The sequence below is a fragment of the Chiroxiphia lanceolata genome, chromosome 4 (assembly GCF_009829145.1).
Source record: "Chiroxiphia lanceolata isolate bChiLan1 chromosome 4, bChiLan1.pri, whole genome shotgun sequence".
NCBI classification, from domain to species: Eukaryota; Metazoa; Chordata; class Aves; order Passeriformes; family Pipridae; genus Chiroxiphia; species Chiroxiphia lanceolata.
In genome coordinates this window covers 28218960-28246179 of record NC_045640.1, presented here as the reverse complement: position 1 = coordinate 28246179, position 27220 = coordinate 28218960, and the positions used below count along the sequence as shown (strand labels likewise).

General features: G+C 37.8%; 1 protein-coding gene across 2 annotated transcripts in view; it reads left to right on the top strand.

Moving 5' to 3' along the window:
- SCFD2 (sec1 family domain containing 2) overlaps positions 1-27220 on the top strand; it is a 189351-nt gene that overhangs the window by 43380 nt on the left and 118751 nt on the right. For both annotated transcript variants that reach the window (XM_032685875.1, XM_032685873.1), the window contains exon 4: positions 8191-8366. In XM_032685875.1, the coding sequence (XP_032541766.1) occupies positions 8191-8366 (176 nt within the window). The remainder of the gene's footprint in view (positions 1-8190; positions 8367-27220) is intronic.

The following is a 27220-nucleotide window of genomic DNA, read 5'->3' as shown; positions in this document are numbered from 1 at the left end:
ATGCAACTTCCTGAAGAGAAGTCATTTTGCTGCTATTTTCTGTTCTCTGCTAAAATTTATTTGGTGGGTTTTTTTTCAGGTAAACACCTGAGATATTTTTTTACTCACTAAGCTTACATTATTTTTTGCTGATGTTGAGTTCTTCTCAGTCTTGAAAGTAAATATTTTCAAATTTTAAATTTGAGGTTTTAAAAAAAAAAGTCACTGTACTAGTAGACTGTCCATTTGTGATGATCAAGACATGGTTAAAACACAGAAGCAGGTCCCTTAAGCCTCTCTGTACCTGGGTGAAAAACAAAATACTAATTCTTTAAGTCTGGAAAATGAAATTCACTGCAATTGCTGTTATTTAGATCTGTGGGGAAGCAGCCTGGTTGAGGATAAGGTAGAACTTGCTGCAATGTGTGCTGTGATATCTTAATTTTGTAGGGTGCGTCAGCCACAGAGACTGTTTTACATCAGCAAGAGTTGATGAGTATGGGTTGGGAGATGCTGACTCTGGTGTCTGCTTGACATGCAGTGGAAACTCATGGCACCTGCATTTTGCTGGAACACTGTGGTAGTTGTGGCAATCAACACTCAGTACTGTACTTTGAGCCATCTAGTCAAAAAAAGAGGGGGAACAAACTCGAAGAAAGTGGCTGAAAGTAATTCAGAAGGAGTGAAGTGTAACTGAGAGCAGCCTGTGCTGAAGGATTTAAACCAAAGATACGGTACGTGTTGGTGTGCTTGCAAAGTCCCTGAGTGTAAAACTTGAGGTGGAACATGGCAATTCAGTAAAACTGGGTGGTTTGCCTAGTGCTTTTTTTCCAAGCATAGTTATGTAAGCCTCTTCATTCAGTCTCACAAAGGATGACTCGTTACACAAGAGACATGGTGAATTACATATGGATGTACTCATACAATCATCATGTTTTCCATCCCCTATTTATTTGCTTACCACCCAAAATGATTATTAGGATATTCTCAGCTGCAGAAGTCTTCCAGAAATCATTTGAGAAATAATCAGTCCTGTGAATAACGTAGCAAAGAAGAACAATGACCTCCCTTTCTCTGGGACAGCATGCCAAGAACACGATGAAGTACTTCAGTGTCTCAAAACATATGTCGTAGTGTTAAATGAGGACATGCGCAAGCCACCTGAAATCCTTTGGGAATATTATTTTAAGACAAACAAGTTGATTCATTTCTGTGAGAAGTTTAGAATGTTCTGGAGATAATTCAACGAAATTTGTAGATTTCATGTCCTTTTGCAGTCACAGTCAGTTACTGTTTTCAAGGGCTACCAGCTTTTAAGGGCTGGAGACCCTCTGTTTGGAATGTGGCCTAGTACTCTGTATTTATTAACTTGGTGGAAGAGTTAAAAAAGTAAGTAATAAAATATGACCATGATACATATTTAAGAGGAGTATTTGGTAAATTCTGGTATGCCAGCATTAAATTAGAAGTTTTATATTGATGACAGCTCCTGGAAAGCTTAATTCTGGAAGACAAGATTTCACCTGTTTATTCAAACAGTTCTAAAATTTGCTTTAATATTTGGAAGGGCAACCAGAGAATATTGTAGACACTGGCTAGAGAGGGTTGTTACTTTTTTGTGCATACTGATTTAACATTTAAAAGAGGGAAAACTGAATGGTAGAGTGTACAAAGAAGGAAGGTGTAGTTGTCACCAGTCTATGGCTCCATGAAAACCACTGCTGTACCTTTAGACATGTGAGATGTGACAGACTCTACCTCCCTCAACGTCTTCAGATGCCCTGGAAAGCCTATGACAGGCAGGGAAAAGTGGCTGACTTCCCCTGTTTATGTCCCCCAGCTGTTGTTAAAGTGGCAGGAGGAATGGGGGTCAGTAAGGGCCAGGAAGGAAGGCCAGTTGCAGCTCTTTCTCGATGGCACAGTGTTGCAGGGGGCAGGCAGCAGGAGGCTGCCACTGCCATGTGGCAGTGTGTTTAGGGATGTGCTTCAGGGACTGCTGAGATCCCCCAGATGGGCTTATCCTGGGATTGTTCTAGTGAGGACTTGCTCATACCTGTAACCAGGGGATTATCTGGAAAGTGATGTTCCTGCAACAGAAAAGGGAGAGGCTTAGAAGCGACAAGAGCAGATGGGTTCATGTCTGTGGGAGATGAGCATAAACTCTTAGAAATAAGCTTGAGAATTCTGCTTTCAGTCTGCTGTAAGTTAGAGCTCGTTGGGTCCAGAGCCTTATTCTGGAGAAACCAGCCAAACAGCATCTCATACTGGCCTACTTTCCATCTCTCCAAAGAACTAGGGATTAGTTGACGTTCTTATCTTCTTTATTAATAGTTTGAGGGCTGGATGACTTTTGAAGTAAGCTAAACAAAAGTTGAGATCAAATTATTTCTGTGGCACTTGCTTTTAAAGATTGCTATTGAAACTTCCCAAGAATTACAAAAACATTTTGAATTAATAACAACATCTGGAAATTGTACTAACAAGGAGACATAAGGGGCATCATCTGTCCTGCTAAATTGCTCTCACTTGGCTTGTAAAATATCTAATTCCCTTAGCAGTACCGTTTCCCAGTTGGCTTTGTGGAATACAAGAGCTTTCTACATTCCTCTCAAGTATCCGGCATTGCTACTGCGAGAGATAGGTCTATATTCCTAAGACTGTGAACAAGCAAAACAATTTATCTGGATTTTCTTCAGCCCTCTACTGACTTGAAAAATCTCATCTGTGAACATAAGGGTGCCAAGATTCTTTCTTATTCATGGTTCTTTCAAGTGAAAAATGGACCTCAGCAAAAGCCTCCAGCCAGTGAAGCTCTGACTCTGTTCTTGCATTAAACTGAACAAAGTTTAAAGCTGTGTGTATTTGGCGGTTCCTGTATTCTTGGAAGAGCATCCACTTGTTTACTCAGTTGGTCACAAAATGTACTTTCCTCTTTACTTGTTTTCTTTACTTGTTTTCTTTTACTGTGGAGATAATTAACTAAGTGTTATATGAAAAAATAAGGCCTCTATGGTTGGAACAGTGCATTGATAATTCTGACCTTTGCTCTTTTGACACCTTGTTCATCCATAAATTTTTATGTTACAGAAATATGCAGGTTTGGATTATGAATTAAAAAAATTGCTTTTACCAATAAATCTATCTTGAAAAATAATTATATTCCTAAAGCAATGCCTGCATTGAATTACACAGACTGCAGCATTAGTTTAAAATGGAAAAAAAGTCGTACTGCTGAATTGTGTCTTGATGTCTATAAATGTGGTTTGTCCAGTTAACTTTTTGTTTAACTGTTGAGGTGGAAGTCCTTCTCTTCCACTCGGTCTACTCTCACTACTCAAAACCAGATTTTTGACAAACCTTTAGTATTGGTTGCTGGTAATTTCTGCTACAGTATGTTTATCATTCAAGATAATGCTTTACTAGTAACAGAAATACTTCTTCCCTTCAGTCTAATTGTGCATGTCATCATTAGTACATGTAGTATGAACTGTGTTATTTTCAATGTGATGCAAAGTTGCAAGTGTTGGTATGCAGTGCTGCTATTTTCACAGTTAACAACAAATTATTTATTTCAATTAATTGTTGAGAAACAACCAAAACCAAGCTACAGCTTCTGTAATGTAAAAGTTGGCAAAAGTGATCTGCAGTTCTTTTGAGATCTGCCCTGAATTCTTGAAAGTTGGAGGTGGAATTCAACATCTCTATGTCCCAATATGTTTGCAAATTAATTATCATAGCAGTGAAGGACTGAAGGCGACCATTTGTATTGAATTAAGTCTTGTGAACATTTATGCAACTGCTCAGTAGATACTCATCAAACTTCACTTTAGGCTGAGTTAAATTTGTTTGCCTCAACTCATCTCCACTACTGGAAGATTGGTTGATACAGTGATGTTTCTTAATGTCTTGTGTAAATATATGCATGCTTTATTTATCCCTGTTAGTTGTAGTATCAATATTGAACCTTAATGTAAATATTTTTCATGTATTCATAGAGATGTCTTTTTTTCCAGCTGGGGCAGGGAACCTGTATAAGCCAGGCATTTCTATTTTGCTTTAGTAACTTTATAATCACTATAGTAACCTCTCTGTGTACGTGTCACAATTTTGAGTTAAATTCCAAGAATGGGAGTGATTGGAGCTGCGTGAAGTGCTCGAGGAGGGAGAGGCTTTGTATTGAGGCATTTCTATGGTCTTGTTTTTACTGGAACTATATCACCTGGTACGAATTGTACCTGCTTTTTTATGATGAGGAGGCCTAGACATTATTTCCTTCTTCTGTCATTTCCAGGTTTTAACTCCTCATTTACAGCAGATGCTCTTATCCTAGCCTCAAAATCCATAATTTTGCAGTTTATGCTGTTAAATTTCATCCCACTCAAAGCAATCCAGCTGTGCCTTCTGCTCTTTCTCCATGTTAATGATGTTCCACAAGCTTCTGACAGCCCCCATTCTGGAACCATTTGTTACCAAAATTTGTACTATAAATATGTACATGCACACAGATGAACACACTTTTCTTATTATATACTAATACTTCTCTATTGCATATTACCTGCCATCTACATTTGGATGTTTCTTAGATATCTTGCAATTCTTGTAATCCTAGTCTTTTCTCACTCAAATGTGGTTGTGGCATAGTTAATGCTATGCTAAATCCATATGTATTATAATTAATTCGTTAACTGGTTATATATCAGTTTGTCATTATATTCTTTGATAAATGCACTTTGCATTTTATCTCCCTTTTCTGTGTGATGTAAGGTATTTTTTTTCTTGGATATTTGTCCTGAAGCTTTTCATACTCCTGACATCAGCTAATAAGATAGCTAATTTCACCATTTCTTAGACACAAATATTTGTTTTCTCTTTTCCTAGACTAGCCTAGTCCCTGTTATCACTTCCTTTTTATCCTTCATTTTTCAGAGTACTAAAACACAGAGCTGCTTCATCAACTGACATTTAGCATCTCTTGGATGGAACAGGTCCTTCAGTAATGAACCTGATCCCTAGTCCATCATCTTTTTGTTACTTCTGTAATGTCCAGTTTCATTCCTTACACTGTTATTTCATTCTGTTGCCCAAGATTCTTACATTAGTACACAAATATGTTAATTGTGCCAAACTAACCATGCATAGTTTCTTAGCTGAATTAATTCCCCCACATCATCAGTCTGTCAACATCACTCACTGTTTTTCTTCTCTGTTCCCCATCCTCCTATATTCTGTTAACTTTTGAGTTTCACTGTGGTACTTCCCAGTCACCACCTACCCATTTTATCCTCTTTGTTGTACTTGACAAGAGGCATGAAGCTTTGAAATGGTTTTTTGTTGTTGGGTTTTCTTTTTTGTTGTTTTTTTGTGTGTGTGTTTGGCTTTTGTTTCGTTTTAATATTGCTTTCAGTGGATATTGTTTTCATCAAGTTCTGTATTGGGATTTAAAGTAGATGACAGAGTTTGGGACAAATGTACCTGTTTCACAGATGCTGCTTGATAAGTATTAATGGCAGAGGTTATTTCCCAGACAATGTGGAATTCCTGGCATTTGTGCAAGAAAGGTTATCAGTATTTTTAAATCCCTTAAGGGTGGTTGAGATCATGCTTCTCTTTTCCACATCCAGGAATTAAAAAATTATCCAATGCTCTGTCAGCATAATGTAGCCCTCACAAGTTAGACTTTGATGCCCACACAAGACATCTGGCTATGCGTGGATGTAGAGTTTGGAGCAGAGTATGACTGTAATGGAGCAGGAAGAAGAGCAGAGAGCAGGACAAGATGCTTACAGTAAAGTCTTTTCTGCCAGTAATTACCATCTTCTGCCTGTGAATCTCAGAATATGCTTTAGAAGAACAGTTGAAATGTGATGGTGTGATTGAAATCTATCTCCTCTCGATTTCTTAGGACCTGTCTGCCACATTGCAACACAAAATGACTTGAAACAGCAGGGGGACTTTAAAAATCCAAAAGGCTGGTGGGGTTGAGATTAGATTAAATTTAGTCTGTTGTGCTGAAGTCTCCCTCTGTGAGCAAACAGCAGGAAGGTGATGAGGATTTAGGCCTCAGGAAAAGTAATTTAATTGCTGATTACCACCAATCACTTTCCCAAATTCCTTTCCTCAGCTTCTGAAATAGTTGTATTTATCAGCCAGCTATCCAGAGAGATTTCTGTGTAGAAATTGGCTGGAACTCTCAAACCCTGGATCTGAGTGGTTCCATGGGTATTATAAATATCACAGATGAGATGCTGGACTCTGTAATGCCAATGTAAGTTTTGTTAATGACTTGCTAAGGCCAGGATTTTACTTATATTTATATATGTGTTGGACTTTCTTTTGGTCATACTCTGAGGGTGGGAAAGAGTTTGATTGTTTATCTAAAATGGTGCTGAATGGATCTCAAACTGATCCAGTGCTGCATCTGGATTCACTTTCACAAGGAACAATATGGAACAAAACTCTTGAATTTTTTTTTAATTGAAATCAGAAGTCTCGAAAGCTCTCTTATTTTACTGTTTCATATGAGGGAAGGCTGGCAACTGCATGTTTTCTCAATTGAAGCAAGTTATCAGATTTTGAATATGCTACAATATATCAGGACTGCTCTAGGTAATAATGCAGTCATTATCAAAGGTATGCTGCAAGGCATCATGGTTGACATTTTCAAATCACCGTGTAAATCTGCCTGACACAGCTTTAAAAGAAATAAAACAAGACTGAAAGCTCCAGTGTTTAGTCTAAAAACACACATGGCCGTGGTTGCTGTTTTAGCCTATGTGGGCTAACTGAAAGCCTTTTGTCGGCCCTCCGGCCTACTGAGTGGTGTCAGCTTGATTTGTGTGTTAATTTGCTGACTTTTCGGTTTGATGCGTTCCATTAAAATTCACATAAAGAGCCTGTGTGCTTTTACTTTATTTAGCAGCTTTCCCAAATCTAAATGCTCTTCCAAAGACTGCCCTTGGTATCACTGAAAATAATAGAAGGAGCTTTCAGCATTTATTCACTGTTGGAATAACTTATTTGCCATTTATATGACACTGAAAGGATAGAGGGAGATGGGGAACCTTGTAAAGTGATGATATAACCAAACGCAGAGAAAAAATCCAGAGGCAGTTTTAAGAGAATTTTCCTTTATGGAACAATCCTGAGTGAAATGATCAGTGGTGTCAGCCATGAACCACTTAGCATCAGCTCACCCTAGTGTCTTCCTGGCACCAAAGACTGTCCTGTTAAAGGATCCTCCTCACTCTACTCATATATCCCTGCTCTTTAGGTCTGGTTTCCTTGAGGAATATAACTTGTTATTGGCAGAGGTTGCCGGGAACCAGCCCTGGACTTGATCACAACGCAGACTTGCAACTACGATGGTGTTTTGACATAACTTTTTGCTGCCTGTTGATGGCATGTATGATCACCTGTGATGATTTTCTTGGGGCAGATGATCTGCCATGGGCCTACCTTCCTTCCTGAAAGACATTCTTTCTGAAATATGAATTGGTTGAGCACTTCAGCTTGCACTTTAATGTTGGATGGAACAATGGCTAATTTTGTAGTGTTTGTATGGCCCAAACGGTGCCCCTCATGCTTTTCTAATAAGGAGACATCTACAGGCCTACGTGTGGGCACTGGGCTGTCTATTTTCAACTAGCCAGTGAAATTATGCTATGCTAATTACGTCTCAGAAACTGAAGAGTCACACTTTGGAAGTGTTCCTTCCAAGAACAGCTCTGGAAAACAGTTCCTTGCATCACTAACATTATATCTATCTTTTGAGTCAAGACTAATCAAAAATGCATCCTCAGGAAGTGGTGAGAGGGTGTGAGTTTGGTGTAAGGTAAAAGGCTCACAAATTGCCACTGAAATTCTGGTAAAAACAGAAAGATTTTTTAGAAGCAGCTGTCAAGTATTATTTTCCTAGCTTAAATTAATGTCCCTCTATGTCTGAAAACAAAAATTATATTGCCCATTACATCAGCATCTGTTGTGCGTTGTTAAAAAGCTGACATACTACAAACCTTAAGCCACAATTCATGGGTGAAGTCTTTGTCTGACCTGTTGCTGCAGCTGAAGCTCCCAGTGACTACAATGAAGCTAGGATCAGGCCCATAGCAGAGAGAGCCTCTACAGTTCTCTATAACCCTTTCACTATAATTTAAAAAAATTAGGTTTGTATTTGCCACCACTGAATGCTGTTTCCTTTTTTCCTTTCCACAGGCAGAGTCACCCCAGAACAGCTCAGTTCATACATTAAGCTTTTCAGAAATAATCTCAAAGCTTTGGAGAACCACTGTGGTCTTCTACAGCTTGTACTGGCCACAGTCCAGACTTTGAAACACCCTCAGACTTCCAAATGGGACAACTTCCTTGCCTTTGAGAGATTACTTCTGCAAGTATGCCTTATGTTCAATTTTTGAATTTCCATTGCATTCTGTAGCTTATATTTTTTTAAGAAGTGTATTAGGTGTCTTGTTAAAGAGCTGTTCCTTATTGTCGAACTGGTAAAAAGAATGGGAACTTACATATGTAATATTTTATAGCTTTTTCTAAGGACTTTTATAAACAAAAGGGTAGGCATTAAAGGTGAGGTATACTGAATTGGGTGACAATTGTACATCTATATAAAGTTGCAATATGATATAACTTTTAGCATTGGGTAGGATTATTGTTATTACTATTATCATCACTACCAGCCAGAAGATGCTTCTTGAGGTAACATGCCGAATCAGATTCAGAGAGGAGATTGTTATGATGTCAGTGTAAAACTTGTGTAGTTTGCTGAGTAGATGAAATCATAGTTGGAAATTCCATGCACACAAGAGAGTGAAGTTTCTCTTGTTCTCAACTGTCATCTACCTCAGCTTTACCACCACCACATTTTTTACAACATCCTGTTGGTAACCACAGTATTATTTACATACCATTTTGTATCACAGGAAATTAAGAGTTAGTGGTATATTGAACTCTATCCTACTAACCTTTGGAGATGTACCAAAGAAAGGAGTAGTTTTTTCTAAGAACCTGGTAGAGTTAATTTCTGCTGCAGTTCAGGGAAAGCTCAAAATTTTTCTTCCTATGCTGTCTCTTCTGCCATTGTGCTGTTTTTAAAGGCACCATCTTCAGAAACCCTAGCAAGGGGCAAGTCTTCATGAGGTAACTCCTACTGAAGTTAGAGTCAGCCTTAAATGAGGGAAATATATAGTGTTGTTCTCAACTAAAACCAGATGCTTCTGTAAAAATTAGCCATCTTTTTCTAGACGTGGAAAACAAACAATCAGCCTGACTCTCCCCATGATCTTTGGCAGCAGGATAAGATCCCTGGTCCTTTAAGAAGAATATGCCCACACTTTATAGCTTTGTAGTCATTGAATTTCTGCAAGGTCTGGGGAGAAAAAAAATGCAAAACTTAGATAGTAGCAAGCTCTTGACTACATTAATTTTAAAAACTATTCTCTCTTGGTAAGACTGAAATATTTTTTAATACCATTAGCAACTTTCTTTCTCTAGTTAAAAAATGAGCACATCTCAGGTAAAAGAACTCATTGCAGCCATTCTTTAGTTTGTCTGGACTGTAGAAGATGGGACTGATGACCTATAGTCCCCTTCTTTCTCCTGTAGTGAGTCATGTCACATAGCTCTTCTCAGAAGCTAAGTTCCATCTTAAAACCAGTTCAGCTTTAGAATCAAAATAAAGCTGCAAACTCAGCATTGTTTTCACAGCAACAGACAGCTGCCTATATAAAAGCCATGCAGTAAATCAGCAGGGAGTAGAAAAACAGAGGTAAGAAACAACCAAACTATACATTTCATGAAAAAGAAATGTTTAACAAGCACTGTCATAATCGTAGGTGGCTTTGGATTCTACCCACTGCCTTCCACTCATCATAGTAGGGTAAACTGTGCTAGCCAAAGCAAACTTTCTAGGCTAACATTTGTAGCTGTTCTTTAAGCACATACTCATTTTCAGTAGTTCAAACAACAGTTATTTTCAATTACATGGACTCTGTTTTGAAGACAGTTTTCTGAGCACATGGCCTGTCTCTGAGCTGTTGACAGGGGTTTGTAAGAAGAGCAAAGTACTGAGACCCAAGATATTTTTATTTTAAAAAAAATCAACTAGGACATTACATTGTGAATGGTCGGTACATAGCACACTACACTAAATTGTATGTTTATTATGGTAGTTTATTTCAGCAGTACTACTGAGAAATTATTTAGCATATTTGTTATGTTTCAGGTATTTTAAAATAATAAAGAATCATAGGTAAAAAGTAATTGTTTCAACATGAAAGTACTATTGTTTCTGTTGTGTATTGGACCCACATAGAAGACAACTTTGTTTGTGAAAGATCTGCTGGGAGTAATATTATTAGGCTCTGACGATGTAGGAATTCTAGATTTTTCGCTGATGGAGGCATGTCAGACTCCAGTTGATGTTAAAGGAGATAACCCAGTATAAACAACTGGTGTTAGAATCTCAGATTTCCCAAAAAAATAAATCTGCGCAGTTTTGGAATTTCTGTCATTGCTGGATCTCTCCGATGGGTCTCATGATTCTCTGCTTAGTCTACTTTGTGCTTTTCAGAAGAAAAAACCATTGTTGACAAGAAGCCTTTAGTCTAACTCTTACGTTGAATAATCTTTTCTGTTTTTCTCTTTCTCCTTGCTCCTTGATTCACTCCTTTCACTTGCAGGTACTCAGTTCTAAAATGTCCTGCTAGAGGTCGAAAACAGCCCACTTCTACTATTTTATCATAACTAAAGATCTCTTACTACATTTTTCAGACTTATGTTGGCTCAATAAATTTTTTACATCTGCATCAAGAAAGTTTGGGTTTGACTGGAAGTGCACCTGCATGCTTACCACAGAGTTGTCCTCTTCTTAACTGGGATGGATGGGTGGTCTGAGAGCCAAATTGGATTTCAGTGGAATCATGGCCTTGACCTCAAAGGAAAGAGGATCATGTGCTGGTTAAAAGTAATACATCAGAATGATTAATCTTGTTGATCACAAATTTTCTCTATGTTCTGCTGCTCTACGTCTGCAGATGATAGAGCTTTCACTACCCAGAAGTTTTAAATGATGTGTGAATTGAAACAGTATATCCTATTTATCAAGGAGATATCCTGCCCCATCGTATTTTCCCTCTACTGGGGTCCTCTTTCTATTTTTTCTGATTCTGACCATCCATAAAACTGATAGATGGGAAGGGGAGCACAAGCTAAATACTACACCAGACTGCCTGTAACTCCCCAGTATTCCTCATGCAACTGCCTTATTTTCCTTCAAGAGAGGGTTTAATATTTAGGGAGGTAGCAAAGTAAGAAAGAGTGTTGCCACTCCATACTTTTCAGCTATACCCCTCTTCTTCTAAAATGGATGACTTTAATGTGGGTTCATTAAGCAGGATGGGCCCATAAAATACAAAAGCACAAGAGGAACCATCTCCAGGGTAAATAATATGTGACACTGAGAGAAAAAAAATGTTGTTGTTTTTATCTTATAATACTTATATATTCACTGAAAGTGATTTCTGCCTCCAAATTCAGTTTAAAAGTAAGCAGCAGACAGTGTGAATGGGGCCATAATTATGACTCAAGGAAAAGGGCTGTTCCTCTTCGAAGGGCGCTGCTCTGAAATTGCCTGGGTTGGGTGCTACCTCTTAGAATTGGCTGCGTTGTTCTGGCATAATTTTGCTCTCAGATTTAAGAGTAAAGTACTTGTCATACTGAGTAGTAGTCTATTTTGTTAATAGCCCCATCCATTTAAATTCTAAGGTTGGATTTTATTCAGTGACCTCTCCCCAGAGGGGGAGATGGGTGTTTCTTCTTTAAGATGAGGATATTTTCTTCTTTTTTAAGATGTCTAACCTTCCTTTTAAAACTGCAAAAATATACCAGCACTGTTGTCTTAAAATAGCCATATTGCCCCAAATAAGGAAATCTGGACGATTATTAAATTCATTTTTATTATAGTGTTGGGAAGGGAAATGTTGCTTCTTTTTCATGGCAAAGAGTTTTTGTACCTGCTGACCAGCATTTCACAATTTACCATGAAATTAGACATCTTCAACATTGACCTAGAAACCATGATGCTATGATGCTACCATTGGATCTCAGAACTGTCAAAGCTTTGGTTTGTGATGCTGATTAATGTCACATAATCTCAAGAGTAATTTGAATTAAATTCATACTAAATCATACTTAAAAAGCCCCACAAAACCAACAAATCCATAAAATTGATCCCTAACACATTCACAGCTTCACTGTATAGATGGGTGGATATGGTTACCTTTATGATGCCTATCTGGCTAAAAATCGTTTCAGTTTTCACCTATTTGGATTGTCCAACTTCTCGCACCAAGTCCTCTCTGAGCTTTGACTCTTTTAATGACCTGCACTGTCTCTGAGGTAAGTGCTTTGATGATCGAGCCTGTGCTCCCATACATGGCATTTCCCAGCTAAGGCATCAGAAATGTCATCAGTGAGTTTGGAAATGTCCTGCTTCTAGCAGATATTGTGGACAGTATTCAGTTGACCTGACGGTCCTGTTGCTCTTGGATTTGAGCTCATGATCAGCCTACCTAGCTCAACAGTGTGTTACCTCTATGCTAGTCTCCACCAAGAATATACAGGTGGGCACTGCACATCACTTTGACTGCTTAGAAAAACCAATACAGTGTGGCAATGCCAATTAGCAAACAAAGGTCTCAGAAGATAGGCTGCCATCTATCTGTATATCGAAGTTGTTATTATGTGTGAATTTGGTATAGAATATGTGATGTATCTATCAAAATCATTATCTTCTAAAGTTATCTTACTCCTTTTCAAAGGATGACTTGGTAGTTTTTTAAATTTTACCATTTCTTTTTCACTCTTCTTTTTTCAAAGCTTTGCTATAATAAGAAAGAGAACACTGTAATATTTCAACAAAGTTTTTAATGACTCCTGGTAATAATATAAGTAGATCAAATACTCTGGTGGTGGAAGCTGTGTACATATACTTACATGGAGGGCTCTTGACTGTATAGTATTTTCATGTTTAAAATTCCAAATACTAATTAAATAATTTTAACAAATTTTATTTTATTTTTATTTTCTCGTTTTGGTGCTGTAAAATTTGTCAGAAGGCAGTTTTTATTTTTGTCCTTGGTGTCTTGAGAAACAGAAAATACAGACATGTTGTTAAGAGAAACAGAAACTTCATGCCAGATGTCATCCAATGTTTTTACTTTTCTGTTGGCGGAAAGTGGTTATGAGGTTAATAAAATGACATCATTCTTTCTCCTATGAATATTGGAGTGCAAACTCACAAAAAAAAAAAAAAGAAGTGGAAAAACTGCAATACAGCTGAGTATTTTATATTGTAGTTAATATTTCAGTAGCAAGATCTAATAGCTAGGTTGTTAGTAACCATTCCATCCTGTGCTGTGGTTCTCTACCGTTTTTACAAATGCAGGGTATGCATGACTCATTACTTCATCAAAGGTGACATTATTATTTATTTGCACATATTATGGTAGGCGTTGCTCACATATGCATGCCTGCACAGAACCCTCTGCCAATAAATTTAGAAACTCTTAAGACACCAGCTTGCAAATTTTCTGTGCCTAGAACTCACTGTAGTTTTCATGCTTCTCTACAGGGTACAATAGTTACTGGATGACTTTTATTGACTCTAAGCTGGAATAAACCAAAAGCTTAAGCATCGGTTTCAGGCTGCTGAAGCAAGCAGTTTGATAAAAAAAAGTGAGGAAATAGAAAAGCTTTTGGAGTACTTCCTCTTCCTCTGCAAGAATAATTCATAGTTCAGCCATAGAGACCTTTATTTCTACATAGAATAGATTAAGATAAGATCAGTGACATTCCTTGTTGTTATTATTTATATTGCTTTAGTCAACACGTAATTTATAATTACATAGCTCAGCTCCGTGCAATAAATAGTCTTTTTAGTGACCTACAATGTTGATCAATTAATCTCTTTAGAAGAGATATTGCAACAGGATTTGGAAAGAAGACCCATGATGTTAGCTGCCTGTATTTAGAGATTTTACATTTAAAAAAATAAATCTTGACATTTAATCAATCACATTTCAGCATAAAGCTGCATATGGAATTAATTGTCTTGGTGGGAGTTTTGCATGATACCGTCTTGATTGCAAAGGTCATCCTTTGGAATTTGGTACCTTTTGGATGAGATTGAAGTTTGGACACTAGAGGATAAAATGTAATTTGTTGACGAAGTGAAAATAGTCATACATCAGATACTTAAGGTTCCAAATTATTTACTATAAGGTCTTATTTAGCCATTTGTTTGTTAGACTTGCTGCATTTAAAGTGGAGTCATGTCCAGAACATGTAAACCATTTGGATTCTGCCTTTTTACATGTGATATTTTTGACATTGCACGTATTTATTCTGTATAAAATTTATGTTGCATTTCATGGCCTTGCTTAAAAACTGATGTATACAAGCCATGAAATAGTATTACTTCTTGACACCTGCTTCACATGGTCTCAGATTGTTTCTTTTGCTTGCTCAATGCCTCTTACATTCATGATACCTTGTTTCTAACAAGAACTCAGTTGTATTTATGTGTTTTCTATACATTTCTATAAAACAGAGCCCTAAATTGCTGGGAACACCTCAGTGTTACAGCAATACAACAAAAACAGTGGACTAAATTTGAGGAAGTGATGAGCTCTTTTGAGTGCGTTCGATTTTGCGCACCGTCTGTGACAGTCCATAGAGGAGGAGCTTATTGGTTACAGTTCAATTCCATGTGCTAAGAGAGCTTGATTATGAACCATTTCACAGGTTTGGCATGCCAGCATTAAGTCATTCCAACAAGTTTTGCTCAGAAGAAAGATGTGTGTGTGTACGTATATTTACACATATAAATTCTTTTATATGTGTATAAATTCTATCTATATGTGTAGATACAATTCTTCTAATCAAAATAATTTTCTGTGAGTAGAATGCTCTTTTCAGACTACTTTGAAAGCAAAATAAAATACATTAAATAAATGCTTTGAGAGTGAACAGAAGCTATTTTTACAGACAATTTATTAATCTGTTGAAAGAAAACTAGTTTAAGTTTTTCTAACTGGCTGACAAGAGGTTAAAATATTTTAAGTGTGGTTATGATATCACATGGGAGTTAAGAATATCTTTCTGTATTCTTGTCAAAGAAATGTGTTTTTGTGTGGTCTTAAAGTTACTAAGTACTGCCATTGTGCCTCTTATTTAAAAAGCAGAGACCTCCCTTCCTCATCCTGTGAAAGAGCTAGTATTTTGTATCCAGACACAGGTCACCTAGAGCCTCTAAAATGAGCACTTCATGAAGAAATGTCTTTCTTAAGTGAACAAATGTCTACATCAATAAAATTTTAAAAGCTTTGTGGGAAGAAGGGGCTAAACAGATTAAGTCAATTGAAACTGTTAAATTAAAGTTCTGTGTACAAAACCAAAATACTTCTTGTAAAATGAAAGAATTCCAATGTATAAATGATTGTAATGGGACCCACCTTTTCAGGGGGGAAACCAGAAAACGACTATTACCTCCTCTACACATACATACATATTTATTTTGTTAGAAGTTTAAACAATTAATACCTTTGTAACATAAACTGCTTACTTTCTGTAAAAGATAACATTAATGGGGCTGAAAGACAGATACCCTGAATCCCTGCCAGTATATGTAGAGGAGTCGTGAGGAGGCACAATATTTACAGTATTGAACAAGTCACCATTTACTCATGCACAGATAATTGTGCTCCAAGAGACAGTTTTTGTTGTGTGTACTCCCAGTAAGCCCTTGCTTTGCTCTACATATTGCTCCACTGATGAGAGTTGTGTACTACCTGATTTCCATTAGATGCAGGATCTGATTTCCAGTCCCTGCTTCTGAAGGAGATTATTGACACCCTCACAAAAGAAATTTGTCTTGCTTCTTTCTGTTTTGAGTTGCACAGGACAGGCTGTCATACGTGAAACAGGTTTTATAAAAACGCTTTTCCTAAAACATGAGAATTATCTCCAATAGTCTGGGCAAATCTCAGGGCTTATTAACCTGCAGAAAAATGACCTGAACTATTTTGGATCTAAGAAAGTGGAGTCGTCAAGCACTCTTGGCAGCAGCATCTTTTATTTTAGGAGGCAGGGATTTGTAAGCAGTGCCTTTTTAGGTGTGGCTTCTGTGGTCACAGGTAAGCAGTGCAAGACTGCAGATTCATCTTTTTGCCTCTTAACTACAGAAATCCCATTAGCAATACCCATTCATCAGCCTCCTGATAGACAAGTTAATTGGCAAGATTTTGCTGAGTACTGAATCAAGTGTGTTACTGTGGTGTTAAGTCTATGCTAATAAGCTCATTAATTTGATGTTTATTGTGTGTTACTGGCAGGCAAAGTCATATATGAATGGAGATGGGAAGTTAGGCAGCTCCATCTATGCTCTAGCATTTAATTTTGTATCCATTTTGTTCATTATGATACTCATGGTTATCTGATACAAAGATTTGTTTGGTGTAATTTTTTTAATGCTTTCAGTCAGGATGGTTCACTCAGCTTGTCATAGTCTGAGTTAGAAAGGCAGGGGTTTTTTGAACATGATACGTAGGATTTCTTAGCTAATAATCCTGACTGGATTTTTCCCCTTCTACAGGTTTGGAGAAGGACTGCATTTCCTTTTGGATTTTTTTATGCTTTCACTAATTATATCATAGCCTTTAAGGAAATGAGTATTGCCTTATTTTCACAGCCCATGTGTCCTCCTTAGGTAAGATTCCAGACACTGTTGTAATAATAATGAAATCAACACCACAAAGCATAGTGTATAGTGAGAACTTTACTTATAGGAACTGCTTATCATTTAGGTTCTTAGCTCAAAGGCAGTAATCACCAATCAAATCTTTTATCTGCAAACCACTTTGATGGTGCCAGCACTGTATATGTGGGTTTGAGTGTGATCATATTGGTTTGTCAGCTTGGTTTTCCTTCCTTTGGAGGATATATTTGATTATTTCCTAAGACTAGCAAGGAAAAAGCAGAGAAACAACATATCTGAAAATAAATGAAAACTTTACCATGGGCTATAGCCAAAATTAACAATGGGGCTGCCACATTGCATTCCCTCTGTCTCCCCAATTTAATGAGTTGTATATTTCCCTTTCAACTGGCCCTCAGACTTCCTTGGATCACAGACATTTCTGTGCACATGGAGCATGCATAGACATACCAGTGCACATTACTTTCAGTAGGAAAGCAAGTATATTCATAATTTAATTTTACTTATTTGATGGAAAGCAAGGTGGTGTTACTTTTCTGAGCTTTCAGGCCAGCAGAGATCGGGTGGTCTTGGACTTAACTGCTTTTCCTGACTTAAGATTTTATCTTTTACATGTGAAATGGAACTGGCAGTGTGTTAGAGAACTCACAAAACTGTATTGTTTTTGCCTCTTTTCAATGACAACCCCACTCCCAAAGGAAGCTGCACAAAGCTACACAAAGAGACAGTACTAAACAACAAGTTGATGTGTCTCAGTCCAACTGTGGAGCCATGGTAGATTTTTGTTCATTATTATTGTATCATTTTTTGCAGATGTATAGATTTTCTTGATATCATTTGCTCCCTTCCAGTAAAGAAGGCTTAACTCTCCTTGTCCAGGTTAGAAAAGCAAGTCTTGTTTGAAGGCAACATGCTGACTCAGCCAGCACGATATTAATGGAATTTTACCTCTGCAGTAGGCCATGAAGAATAACTTTTAAAATCAGATCTGGCTTGCCAGAGGTCTGCCTGTATAATACTTACTGCTGTGCATCCTCTTGAAGATGACCAGATAGCTCTACTTAAAACAGAGTTGATAATCTAACTCTACCCTTGGAGAAGTGTAGAATATTAGAATTTAATTAAAGAGGTTACTACATCTGCTGTCCCAAAGGTATTTGTAACAGACAAATGACTCAATCTGGTAGGTGTTTCCCACATGATCCTGAGTTTTCCTGGGAAGTCAAGAGAGATTTCTTCTAGTGGTTGTCTTTCTTTAGATTTTCTCCAGTTCACGTCTCTTCAGCAAAGTTACCTTTTATTGCCATGAAGTTTCTCTAGGAACTTTCTTGATCTAAGAAGATGTCTCTTTGGAAGCTTGCCTTTTTCACCTCATGGCAATGTTTTTGGGCACAAGAGCATTAAAGTCAGCATACTATAGACCTGACAAAAGTGGATTTATACTCAAAGCTGCCTGCTGGCTATGGTGTCCCTGGCTCGGCACAGAGCAGTTTGAAGGCCGATACAAGACACTGGTGTAACAAGACTGCTTCATTCTCATTTGTCCCCACCTTCCCCCAAAAAGCAAAAGGAAATATTTGTTCCATACCTATAAATTTACCTGCATTTACCTTATCTGAGGCTCCTGTAGCATTGTATTCTCTGTGTTTACTGTTCTGCGTATTTAATAGGAATACTTTGTTAATTAAAAATGTGGTAGGCATAGAAGAAAAAATTAAATCTCCCTCTGGATGTCCCCCCTGCACCACCCCATCCCAGATTGTTTGCCTTTGTGTGTCTTTAAAACAAATAGCATATGGTTCTGTGACTGTTCCTGTGATTTAAAGTAGTCATGTTGCCTGCAGAAATGAAGGGCACCACGCACACATAAAACTTGCACAGTATTTTCTAATGAAATGCGACAGCCCATTTGTGCAGCTGTGTCTAATAAGGCATGAATACAGTTAACTGCTGTTTACCTCCTCACATTGTTTGTTTGAAGTACAGAAATGCTATACATTCACATTAAGCAATTCAGTATAGAAATCTGACTTGGACTGACTATTGATGGGAAGTATTTAATAATTTTGTAGCAGGTTAAAACATATGGTTGTAGTTACAATAAATAAATGACTTGGTCCATAAACCATTGCCATTCAGCGCAACTGTCACATTGATGTAAGTTTATCCTTCAGGAGAATAAAATGTAGATAACAGTTAAGTAATAAATGACAGTCTGGGTCTTTGGGGAAGGGAAAAGTTTCAAATTCTTTTTAACGAGGGCATTTGTAAGAGAAGAGGAAAAGGTAATGTGCCAGAGATGAGAAACTCTCCAAACATGTTTTAATTCTACCCATCAGGTTTTCTTCTAGTATTTCTTCCCTACCCCTCCCCAAGTCTAGGAAAAGTAATATAGCTGCTAAGCCATAGGCAGCAAAGAATTCACACATACTTCATAGTTGCATCTGACTTACCCTTGCATAGTACTGCCGCCTTTCCTGAACAGACCAGAAGTATTCTTCTCTGACAAAAAATGAGGAGCATTTTCCTTTAGTTTTTAAAAAATGTCTCTGGTTTTGTCTGAATTTCTTAACCCAGTATTCTTTTGCAACACAGAAACAAAGATGACACAGTTAAATTTGGGAAGATGTAGGCACTGTATTATCTGTAACTATTAATAGCTTTAGCTATTAAATGTATTTACTCAGAATATTGTTTTCCAGTACTAGGGTCAAAGTGTTCTTAACATAAAGGATCGCCAAGGAAGACTGGCACAGGTCCTCAATGGCCTCTTTATTAACAGATATTTTAATAATGATTGTGGTGTCCCTAGTGTCCAGGCTCTCACTGGCTTGATTTGTTTTAGTTCTGTTTGCATTTGAAAGTGAATTTTTTTTCATTATTCTTTCTTATATCTATTTTAACAGATACAGTTATGATAAGAGCTCTGAAAGTCTCTGCTTATGTAATAAATACAAAAAATTAAAAAAGCTAAAATCCTTGGTATCTTGTACCACTGCCTAAAGTTCATTATCTGTAACGGACAGTAGCCTTAGCTGGATGTGAGTCTTCTATTGCAACTGTATGATACATAGGAATAAAATTCAAAATACATGTTCTTGTAGCAAAAGAAAGAAAAAAACCCAAATGAAGAGCTCTCTTAACCTTCTCACTTAATTATCCTGCCTCCCCTCTGTGTAGGCTTTTCCTCACTCTGTAGATGTATTTTCTGTCCACATCATTTAATTTCTGGAATTCCACAAAAAATACTCAGTACTCAAGGAATCAGTACATGATATTCAAGTACTCTGCATTCCACAACAATTCTGGAAAGATTTAGAACAGCTCAGTTATAACCTTCTGTGTCCTCTTATCTACTGTTCTCCAAGCTTGTCTTAGTGAGAGGTTGGCTTTTGCCACCGTTACTGGAAAGCTGATGCTTCTTTTCCTGTGTCCCCTGGAAAAAAAGACTGTTTTCAAAGCTACCCACTGTAGGAGAGAAATGGTTCACTACAACTTCTCATTGCATCTTCAGAGATGGCAGCAGATACACAAGGACGTACACTGCTGCTGCTGCTGTTTCAAGAGAGTGTCAGTCACTGACGTAGGCCAAGTTTTGCATTGTTTACATGCTGGTTTAGTTTCATCTGCTTGTTTGCTGCAGAGAATAGGTTGAATGTACTGAAGACACATGTGCCAACTCTTAATTGGTAGGGGTCTGACTGCATGCATTGGCAACAAACATATAGATTGGGAAGGAACCATGTGTTTCAGGGGACAGAGTAGCTGTTAGCAGGAGTTAACAGAAGTCTTGTTAACAGGATGCAAAACTTCAGCAATTAGCTTGAGGTTCTGATTTCACTGAGTTTTTGCGGCTACATGGAATGAAATTTTTTTTATGTATGAATTCACCGATGTAAGACTAGCAGTTTGAACTTCAAAAGTCAGCAGCTGCAAATGGTTTTGTTGCCTCTGTGAAATTAATTGTTGCCTAGCCTATCACATTGTGCATTTGTGTTTTATTCATGACCGGAGCAAAATCTCTTTTAGAAGTGATCACTAGCACAAAATGAATGGTTTCTTTAGTATCTGGTGGGTGGACTTGGAGAAGAAAAGATAAGCATGGAGTAGTGTGCCTCTTCTCATCCTGTTTCCCTTCTGTAAGTCAAAAGAGGAGATGCAGTTCTAAGACATCACTAAAGCACTCTTGCCTGGCACCAGTTATCTTGTCCTTTTCCTGCGTGTGCTGGTCATAGGAGTTTTCTTTTCATAAAATACGTAGAGCCAGAGGATACCCTTAAATCTTTTAACTCTTAAATGTTTTCAGTAAGTAGTGGCACGAGAATGGAATTTCTTACATAAAAATACAAAAGCTAGATGCTATCTCACACAGGGAGAACCAAATTTCAAGCACATGGGCTCTCAAACAATGGTGGAAACAGCAACTCATGGATGATCAGGTGACCTGTTTTTCTGTCCTGAAGAACTAAAAATAATTTACATATTTTTGTTTTTAAAGCATTTGTATGTCATCTTGGTGTGATTATTGGCACATGTTGTATTGATTCAACTTTATTGTTGCATTATTCTCTCACATTCGAGGGCCACATATGCTTCACATCTGGTGAACATTCAAAGGCCTTTTGAAAAACATCACCATGTTTTTGTTCTTAAAAATGCTTATGACAAATATCACACTCTTGCATCTGCTTCTTCTATTGGTTGCAAACAGGATGCACTAGGCTGTGTCTACTGTCCAGTTACAAAACCACCAATGATAACACACTACATTTCCTGTTAACTAAGGTGATTAACTGCTTGACTATTGGTCCTTGTTCCTTGCACCAGAATGACTGATAGGAATGAATAGGAATGCTCTCTTTTATAGTTATTCATGATCAAATATAATCTTGTTTTTGAGGAGGGCATGCTTTAAAAATTGCTAGCATAGTATTCAATATCAAAAATGTCCAAGAAACTCTCCAGAAAACATACTGGAAAAAGTTGAATGTTTTCTGAGAGATCTGCCAGTACTGTTCTGGTTTGGTAGATTGCTCAGTGCATTTTATAGTGTGACTGCATGACTGTTTACCACGCTTCCTGACAATGGCGTTGCATTATCGTGAACGTCTGATGGTGTGGAGTATAGGCATTGTGAATGCCATCTGTTTAGAATATGTGGTTCCCTGTACCAAACCAGTTGCATGAAATGAATACTGCAGTGTGATTTTCACACATTATTTATTTTGTAGGGCAAAGTTAAAAATCATGATTAGCATCTTCTTGCATTTTGCCCTTAGGTGCATATTATATAAAATCTCATTTGGAGATACCTAAACCCAAACTCAAACCTGAAACATGTTTAGTTGAGCTTAGAATGAAGGAGAAAATATTCTCCTGACTCAATAATGAACTTCATTTCTCTTTTGGGACTTGACTTCTGACACAGAGAGAAGGCCAAAATAAAACCCAGACTGAGTGAGGGCCCCGACTTAAACCTGCTTTTAATTAAGCCTTGTAAAGGAGCTTTTCTGCTAAAACTCTCAGGTTGAAGAGTTCATGCAAAAAAACCTCCCTGTGGCTTATGAACAGCCAAAGTGGGGACATTCAAACACACATTTTTGAATAGTTTAAACGAGAAAAAAATCCAAGTGAGAAAGTACACATTATTTATTCAATGTAGTTTTTAGCAGGTCACTCTTTTTCCAGTTATCTTACTTTTTTATTATTCTATGTGTTTCAGTTTAAAACTTAATGCTGCTAGAAGATGTTTTGATACTAACAAACATGAAAACTAAATTGCTTTGTTTTCCTTTTTTCCTAATTGCACATAAATCTGACCCAGTTCATCTGGACACAGTTACAGGGCGTTAGACATGTAATACACATTTCAAATCAGAATCCTTGCACCAAGGCAAAGGTCAAAGTAATTTTCTTGTTTGTTTGTTTTTAAAGGGATTAAATAAATGTAGTTTTACCACAAGGAAAATGACAGCCCCCATTGCTCAATTATGGCTTTGAAGTTCGCATTTAAATGGAAGAAGAAAATTCTGTCTGGACCAGTGGCAGGGATAATTTCAGAAGTAAAGGCTGCATGTTTTCTGTGCAAAGTGCTGTTCTTTGTGCAAGACTTCTGCTAGATCACTTACACTATCAACCCCAGACAAGTGCTTGTACCACATTAAAATAAAACTGTGGCTTCAGTGACAGGCTGTAAACAAAAGGGGTGGGATACAGTTAATGGCAGCAGTGTAGCGCTAAAGAAAAATAAATAATTTCCTTTAACTTGCAACTGGCAAATACCCAAATCCTGAAACATCATCAATCATCCTTGATGACTAGATGAGATCATAAACCGAATGAGGAAAAATAAACTTGAATTTAACTTAAATTGTGATTGGCACAGTAAAAATTAACTTTCACCCAAAAAATGTTTTTTTCTTCCAAAACATTTCTAATTTCCACCCTTCTCAACTTTTCCCCACCCACTGCAGAAGTTCCAAGTGCTCTTTACTGTTGGTAATGTCATCCTTCCATGTCTTCTATTTCAGCATATGCTTTTAGTTTTTATGTTGAGAAGCAAGCTGCTTTTGCGTTTCTTCCAAAAAAACATTCTAAGTGTAGTCTTCATGTAAATACTGAACATCATGTTATTCAAAACCTCATAATTCACCAGTCTACCAGCTGAATAATGTAGCAGGCATAGAAGATTGAGAAGCAAAGAATGTTATACAGACCAGAAGAGCTATTCTGACAAAAATCTGTTGGGGAAATACTTCCTGAGAAAAAATACATTAAGTTTCTTTTTCAGTTCTTCACACATCTACAGCTTATTTTGAACAAAATACACACTCTAGGGAACAGTTATGTACTGTCAGGAAAATTGACTTGATATTTTAATTTTTACAGCTGTTTGTGTTTTGCACCAGGACTTTTTACAAAGTTTCTATATCATATTCCTTGAGAGAGATGTTTGTTCTCCTGAGTGAATGGCTTTACATATAACAGTTTAGTTCTGGAAAGTTGGAGAGCTGGTAGCAATAGTACTAAAATTCCACCAATCGTATGAAGTCCTGACATTGTGACGTCAGTTTTGGAGTGGGCAAGCTATATAATTATTTAAAAGATAAAGCAGCATGTCACAAATATTGCAGTCAGGCAGTGATCATTACCAATTATTTGAAAAACATCAGACATGGTTGGGAGAATCAATTTGACACTGATTTTGATAAGCAGTAAACAAAGAGATTTTGTAGTTTTAGACCCTTAGTTTAAAGGCAATGTTACATCCTAGCTATTCATGGCACATACCAAGTAGGTTGAAAATATCAGTCTGGTTCTTAGGGGTCTAATTGATACCAAATTGGCAGAGATTGAGGAGTAAGGGAGCTCGGGCTACCCTCTAACCTCCTGAGCTTTTGCATACTTACTTTATCAGTTGTGTAGATAAGGACTTTTGCTTCACCGTGCTGTCAATCTGGTCCTTGCTCTAAGATGAAAACACTGAAATTAATTATGTAGCTTGAGCCTGGGTTCAGCCATCCCCTGTGATATCAGATGTGTAAAGTAAACCTCAGCTGGTAATTAGTGTATTACTGATGAGTGTTGGGAACAAACTGTGTGAGTGACCTTTTCAATAGATACTCTGAGAGGGGTTTTTTCCTCCCTTAATAAAAAAAAAAAGGCATAAATGCTGACTTCGAATTGCTCTGATTATGTTGCGTTAAAATGGTGGATTGGTCATGCTGTTTATTTATTTATTTACATACTAAGATTTGAGGGGAAAGCTGTTCTAGACTGAGCTGAATTTCTGCCAGCATATGATGATGCCACATTATTTTATGTGGAGAGAACTTTGTAAGTTGACAACTTGTGATTTTGGAGGAATGTCTTTCAAAGACTTGCTGCTCATTGCAGAGGGATGCAGCCAAAATAGCATTTTAACTTTTTTTTCCCTAGTTATACATGTCGATTTTTCTGTCTGTGTTGACAGGAGGCTCAGTTTGTGAATAGATGTTTATCCTTTTATATGTGATCATGTTCATGTAATCATTCTTGACAGAAGGTGGGGGCATAAGTACAGGGGATTTTGAGATAGCCAGTGTAGCTTTTGTGGACGTGGAGGTTTTGACGTTAGTCTGTGAGAGTTGTCCCAGTGGCCAGTGAAGGAGTGTTTGGATGTGAGAACTGTGGGCTTTGTGGGAGTGCCCCGCTGTTGTCAGGAGAGGGAAACACAGCTGCCATGCGCTAGGGCCACAGGGCCCTTCTAAGGCCACAGTGTCTTTGGAAAGGGCCAGTAGTAGTTGTTAATTGTAACACATTGTTCTGGAGTATTTTGTTTCAATTTTGCTTTACTCAAGTTACCATGTTTCTCAAGTGGTTCTACATAGAAATTTAAAACCTTGTCTTCTAAATTCATCATATGTTTAGATGAGATAGATGGCTAATGAAACATGTGACCTACTTCAAGGCTGAGAACTGGTGGAGTGGTACTTTAGGACCAATTCTCAGTTACTTTGCAGTTGGCTCAGTGTTTGCTAGCCTGGACAGAAAAGAAGAGCTAGGTGGTTGTGCTGTTCCCGAGGAGAGCTGCTTACTGCTCAAAGCTATGTCAGCTCTTGCAAATCCCATTGATACCTCAATCTCAGGATGCAGACTGAGTTTGGACATCCCAGTAGTCCCAAAAAATATTCAAATCAAGAAATTTTCCCCATTGTTTTGCCATTGCCATACACAAAGTTGCCTTCGCTGTGTGGTTTCTACATTCATAGCTGCAGCATCGTAGCCTGTTCTAAATTTCATGGCCATGTCATGAAATGTTCTGAATTTCATAGCATTCTTTGCAGAGAATGGCATGATATGCCAGCTTTTATATCTCACTCTTGCTCTTTTCCTAATGTTTGGGTTATTATTGGTCATTTGGTTGTTGATCAGTTACCTACTAGTTATTCTCAGGCTAAATGTTTTGATTTTACTGTGAATATGCCATTGTTCTGTACCGTTTAAGATAAGGATTTGCCCTTCTTACCAGGATGTTAATAGCTCCACACCAAAAGTAGGTAGCTCCATGTATTTGGAAGAATAAGGGTGTGTTCTGGAAGATTAGGTGAGTAACAAGTATAACTTTCAGGTATCTTCCATGAATTCAGCCCTTCGGATTAAATGTGATATGTTGCTGTTCCTGTAGTTATCTAGAAATTTAGCAAGCTGTTTTTTTGGTAAAAGCAGCAAGAATTAGGGGTAACTGAGAGATTTTAGAATTTTTGTTCTGATAATTATTTCTTCTTTCGATAAGAGCAAATACATATTTTCCGTGTCCTTCACTTTATCCATGTGTACCAAAAAGTTGCAAATTTTAAGTGATCACTAAACTAGTTAAATAACCATTCTTTTTGTTCTTCAAAGGATCCTGATCCTTTGGGAGTCTGGTACTGGGAAGAAAGATTCCAGGAGACAGTTCTCCTGCAGGAATGAGGAATTCTGATCGCTTGTTTCACAGTATTTGTCCACTCAGTGGACTGGTTTGGGTGTCAAGATCTGGCAAAGACAGTTCATTCCCAAGGGGAGTGGAAACCATTGAGGGCAGTGGATAAATTTAGTTAGCTTCATTTTAATTTTCCAATGCTTCTGCCGAGGATCACCTAAGCCCTCACAAAAGTTGTGCTAAATAAAAGAAAACTGTAGCACTTAACGTGTACATTTGCCTTTAGTGCCTAATGCAACATTTGTGCCATATATTCACATCATTTTTCACTTTGGTCAAGAACTATGTAGGAACTTCTGGTTTTTCTTCAAGGAATTTGGTTTGTCGGGGAAACATCTGGTTTATGTAAATGAGCAAGGAATTCAGTACACGAGAAGATGATTGCAAAATAGCATCTATGTGGTCTCTGCGTCAGTCATTCAGCTACATTTTGTAAAAATAAACAGTTGTTACTTCCATGATTGCCTTCCCTTTTTCAGTGTGCGGTGTTAATGAACGTGATTTGCTCCTGCGAATTTATAAAGCTACAAAAAGAAAAAAAAAAAAAACCAAAAAAAAACCACAACAAAACTAAAAGAAAGAGAGAGAGAAGCAGCATGTCCGCAGAAGAAACGACGTAGCAGGATTTTCCTGATGTTGGGTAATTGCTACAGAAGGCTGAGTTCAGTCGGGATCAGTTTTCCAGGCGGCCGCTCCCTGCTCTCGGCGCTCCAACAGCGCCCCCTGCAGGGCCCGTCGGGGCGGGAGTCGCACCGAGCAGGGCGGCAGCGCCGGGAACCGGCGGGTTTGTTCCTGCCCCGCTCCTTTGCCCCCTTGATACAACGCACGCCACCGGCTTGGGGTGCGGGGTGCGCACTGGCCTCCTCCAAGTACAGAGGACTGCGCTCTTCCCTTTGCTCTTCTGCGCAAAGCAAGCCAGTAATTCACCTTAATAAATTCAAAGCGCCGTTAAGCGCAGAGAAACAGTTCTTGTGTCAAAGTTTGATTGTTGTTTT